The sequence below is a fragment of the Suncus etruscus genome, chromosome 6 (assembly GCF_024139225.1).
Source record: "Suncus etruscus isolate mSunEtr1 chromosome 6, mSunEtr1.pri.cur, whole genome shotgun sequence".
Taxonomy (NCBI): Eukaryota; Metazoa; Chordata; class Mammalia; order Eulipotyphla; family Soricidae; genus Suncus; species Suncus etruscus.
Genome location: NC_064853.1, coordinates 55527765 through 55532980, shown reverse-complemented (window position 1 = coordinate 55532980; position 5216 = coordinate 55527765). Strand labels below are relative to the sequence as shown.

At 45.9% G+C, this 5216-nt stretch overlaps 1 protein-coding gene across 1 annotated transcript; it reads right to left on the bottom strand.

The window, feature by feature from the left end:
• Positions 1 to 365: 365 nt before the first annotated feature.
• On the bottom strand, positions 366 to 3556 carry GHSR (growth hormone secretagogue receptor). The gene is made up of 2 exons (XM_049774914.1): positions 2715 to 3556; positions 366 to 670 (listed from the first exon to the last, which is right to left on the bottom strand). The coding sequence occupies exons 1-2, from the start codon at positions 3511 to 3513 to the stop codon at positions 366 to 368; spliced, it is 1104 nt and encodes a 367-aa protein (XP_049630871.1). The 5' UTR covers positions 3514 to 3556.
• Positions 3557 to 5216: the final 1660 nt, after the last annotated feature.

Below are 5216 nucleotides of genomic sequence, written 5' to 3'. Positions count from 1 at the left end.
AATGAAAATTGTTTTACTATTATGAAAAAGGAAATTGGATTTAATAATTACTTGGTAATAAAAGCTATAATTGACCTCTCTGTCCTTCCATCATTCTTAATCTTACAAAACCCTGACTAGCACCAAAAGCAGAATGCAAAATCATAGAATGCAAAATTCAGAATATGTAGAGTGTATTAGAACACGGATGAGAGTGCAATTGAACCAAACTGCTCACACACTGTAAATTCTATCTTCTCACTTCTCCCAATTGTTTTCTATGAATCACTAATTCCAAAATTAACCTTCAACTTCCTCTCAAGTCCTGCTGGACTATGGCTTCTGGTTTAGAATAATAAGTAATGACTTTGCTCAGATATACTTGGTCATGTATTAATACTAGATTCTATCCAAGCACGAGAACTTTCATCCTTCAGCGTGGAAAGCTTCCTCTGGGAGAAAGGTTCAAGTCCCAGAAGTTTGAACACTGCCACCCGGTACTTCTTTGACATGATGTTGTACAGAATGGGGTTGATGGCTGCACTGAGGTAGAAGAGGACAAAAGATACCAGGTTGCAGTATTGGCTGATCTGAGCAATCTCCAGGGAACCAGGTTCAAAGGATTTGGAAAATAAATATCGTCCTACATGGAAGGGCAACCAGCATAGGATGAAAGCAAATACCACGACAGCTAAAAGAACAATGAGAAAGAGTCAGTTCAAGTAATGGCATAACAATGACACAACAAATCACATTGCTTTAAAGGCTATAATTTTGATTTTGTATAGAATGCCCATTGACTTCAGAGAAACTTTGTGTTCTGCTCTTTTCTATTCCATAAGTTAATTAAGTTTGAGTATTTTGGGAACAGTAGTTTGACCATTTTCACTGGAATTCTTAGTCATTTCTATATTACAGCTACTTGAGTGATTTTATGGGTGATTGGCCATATTGATTCAACTAACCATACAATTTTCTGCAATAGCCCACTTGCATATGTGTGTCAGACACAAAAAAAAATATGTAAGGTAAAATAGTGGTACTCAGTAGCATGGGATCTTATCTGTAATTAAAATCTTAGGAGACCAAAAGAACTTTTCTTATTTCTAATATCTCACAGAAGTTAAATGAGTGATGAGGCTTGAGGACCATTGAGATATATAATATAATATAATTATATATAATATATATTATAATATAATATAATATAAAAGAAACAAAAAAAAACCTTATCATCTTTGTAAGGCTTATTGTGCCATGTCTGTTTTCCCAAGACAACGGAATTTCTAAGCTCAGCTTTATTTTTTAAGTTCAGCTTTTAAAATTGTGGAAATCAGAGACAAAATAACAGAAAGTATATTTCTAGCCCTGCCCCTTTTTGGTGAATCTCTTTAAACTGACAAGACCAATTAACATTGTGTTGAGATACTATGAAGATAATGTTTTATATAAAATAAATAAAATTATTAAACTTGCCTTCTATACCCAGTTACATAGTAGCAAGCGACCAACACAGTAGAAATATGAAGAGTTTAGTTCCCTATAGGGCTTCTGCAGGTTTACTGTCTGTTAGTCATATTGTGAGAACTACTGGTTTAGAAAAAGAAAATAATTGCATTCTTTGAATAAACTCGGCCCTTTTAATATACAGGATTCCAGGAAGTGCAAAATTGCACATACAAAAGCATCCTGGAATGAATTATCTGAAGCAATACGTAAGCAAATAGCTACAAAATGTTGACCATAAAGGGGAAATCACAGAATGCACAGATTCTAATCTTGAAAAGGCAAGCCATGCTCTTATTTGCTTAGATGTTAACACATTTTCAATTACTTCACCTGTACCTACCACGTATACTAAAGGTAAAGAAGGTGAATTTATGCAATGAAGACCCCAACACTCCAGTCCTGCCTCTCAGCCAGATGTTTTCTGAAAGATTTTTATGGGAGGAAGAGTGAAAGCCATATGTGTTCACAAATTCCTCCGTGGGAAACCTGCTTTATTTTGGTCTCTCCTATCTAGGGAGATAGGTAGTCATGAAAATAAATGGAGACCACAGCAGGGATTTGTCACTGATTTCCTCCTAAAGCTGAAGAAACAGCAGCAAGGTAAACAGAATTGATGCAATTATCTGAGGAAGGGAAACACAGGTCAGAAAGCAAATCACAACACTGAAAGAAAAATGAATCATCTCTGACAGAATTAACCACATGGATGATGTCTCTGGTTCAATGGGCAACTGAATGCTTTCTAGAGTTAGCATCTTCCTCTCTGAATTAAATGTAGCAACTGAAGCAGGACCGTTAACACTTAAAAAAACTACAATAAACTTTTATGAAACATCTGTTTGGAAGCAAAGTTACTGGGGGTGATTTAAAAAAAAACACACTACAGAAATAAAAGAAAAGTTATTTTTTCATGAAAAAGAGAAAGACCATGTACTAGAGGAAAAGAGAAAAGAGATGCAGAGTCAGTGAACAAGTTAGGTGGGGAAGGCTGAAGGGAGAGAGAGAGAGAGAGAGAGAGAGAGAGAGAGAGAGAGAGAGAGAGAGAGAGAGAGAGAGAGAGAGAGAGAGAGAGAGAGAGAGAGAGAGCTGAAAAGTTGGGATGGCTAGGAAGAGATGCCCACATAATGGGAAATTAAGAGATAGACAGACAAAGATTCAGGGGACAGAAAGAGATGAAACCTGCGAGGCAGAGATTCAGGTAAAGAGAGGCAGGCACTGAAACCCACCCAGCATCTTCACAGTTTGCTTGTGGTTCTGGTCTCGGAGAGAGGTGCCCACCGCTGCTTCTCCGCGCCCTCGGCGCCACAGCTTCCTGCTGATAAGGCTGTAAAGGACGGTGAGGCAGAAGACGGGCAGGAAAAAGAACACGCTGGACACCCAGACCATGACGGTGAGGAGCCCCGAGCGCACGGCAAACTCGGTGGCGCGGCACTCGTTGGTGTCCCGGGGGTCTGTGCCGTTCTCGTGTTCCACCCCGACCAGCATGAAGATGGGCCCGGCGCTGCAGAAGGCCACGGCCCAGATGACCAGGATGACCAGCTTCACCCGGCCCTTGGTGACCACCACTTTGGCCCGCAGCGGGAAGCAGATGGCGAAGTAGCGCTCGACGCTGAGCGCGGTGATGGTGAGCACCGTGGCGTAGGTGCAGCTCTCGCTCACGAACTGGAAGAGTTTGCAGAGCAGGTCGCCCAAGTTCCAGGGTCGGTACTGCCAGAGGCGCACCAGGTCGAGCGGCATGCAGAGGAAGATGAGCAGGTCGGAGAAGGCCATGCTGGACAGGTAGAGGTTGGTGGTGGTACGCAGCTCGCGGAAACGCGACACCACCAGCATGGTGAGCAGGTTGCCCGCGATGCCCACCACGAAGAGCGCCACGCAGGTGGCCGTCACCCCGGCCAGGAGCGGCGCGGGGAAGAGATGCAACAGCCCGTCCGACAGCGACGCGTTGTTGTCGGCCGCGTCCCAGTCGGGCTCGGGCAGTGTGAAGTTGGGTACCGATTCAGCGGCGCTCGGGGTAGCGTTCCACATGCTGCTAGAATTGGGGAGCGGGGTGCTTGGGCTGTCGAGAGGCTCCCGAGGGGACCCCTTTAGAGTTTGAGGGAGGCTAGAGCTCGGGGCGCAGGGATGAAGCTTGGAGCGGAGAGAAGCGACGGAAGGATGGGAGACCAGGGAGAAGGTGAGATGGGGCGGGGAGCGGGGAGCGGGTGGGAGGGACTGGGGAGGTGGAGATGGAGAGGACTGGAGGGAGGTGGCGAGGACTCCGAGTGAGCTCTTCCTGGCACCTCCCCTCACCCTCATTAGCTCCACTAACCTCCCTCTCTCCCAATCCATTCCCTTCACCACACACCATCCACTCCCATATCTGTCAGCAGGACAGCTTGATCATTCCTGTCCCATAGGCGCGTGGGGACCAGAGCGTCTTCGCACTGCCTGGATAGATAGCTGGGATCTCTCTCACCCTTCTCTTATTACTGCCTGGCTGGTCACCCCAAGAGTGGGGGCACTGGAGAGTGGGGTGCTGCGAGGGTGGGATTGAGGGCTCCCCACGATCCTAGAGATGGGGTCTGGGAGGAGTGGTAACATGTGGCTGAGATTAAAACCTAGAATGGACGGGAGTGAGGGCTAGGAAGTAAGATAAGAGAGCCCAGGACTCTCGGGGTTGCATGGGAGAGAAGATAGGAAGGTCTGCCTCTAGGAAGATCCTGCAGAAAAAAAGTACACTAAGGTCGGTGTGGTACTGGTCCACCACCACACCACGCAGAATTGGGGGAGTGTCCAGGGACAAGACTTGGACCCCACCTGACTTGACTTCCTGATCAGGAAGCAGGGAAAAGTGTGAATACAAATTTTTTTTTGCATGGCAGCCCTTTGTTGCATCCACAACTGAGAGATGGTGCCCTCCAGGTGTGCTGTGCCAGGAGTATACTTTTACTAGATGTGAACCTTCAGGGTGAACAATCTCCCCCTGGGCAAATGTTGACTGGAGGTTGATGAAGAGGGAAGGTGAGTTGGAGCAGAGGAGCATTCATGGCACAACAAGCATTTTGGATGTAGGATAGAGAAAGGTTAGTAACTAGGCTACGCGAGTAAGTAGCCTTGCTCACTTGGCAGGTAATTGCATTTTTCTTTACATTTCCAGGATATTCTGAGGACTACTGGGAGATGATCAGTGTTTAAGGCAATAAATAGATTGTTGTAGCAGCTTTACAGTTAAGAAGTAGCAGCTGCACCATGAAAGTGGGAAAAGGCTCCCCAAAGTCTGAGAGGTGAGTCCCACAGTGCCACCTTAACATTTGCTACGGAGTGCCCCAATCAAAGGAATCCAGGAAATGAGATCTGGGCTGTCTGCAAGAGTATACACCTCTCCCTACCTGAGGGCAACCTGGGCCCCTTTCAGGACCGTGGCCAGCGCCAGTCCTAGTTACAAGGGTAGCTTAGTTCACAGGCCCTGAGGCCCTGGGGCATTTACTTCTCTTTTCATCCTTACAGTTGTAGGGCGTTTGCTTTACAAGCAGCCAACCCAGGATGGATTGGTTCATATCCAGGTTCAAATCCAGTATGGTGGCTCAAATCCCGGCATCCCATATGGTCCCCCGTGGCTTCCAGGAGTGATTTCTGAGCGCAGAGCCAGTAGTAACCCTGAGCTCCGCCGGGTGTGACTCAAAAACCAGAAACCGAAAAAAAAAAAAATCATCGTGAATGAAATGTCATTATCTTGTTGTTGTTGTTGT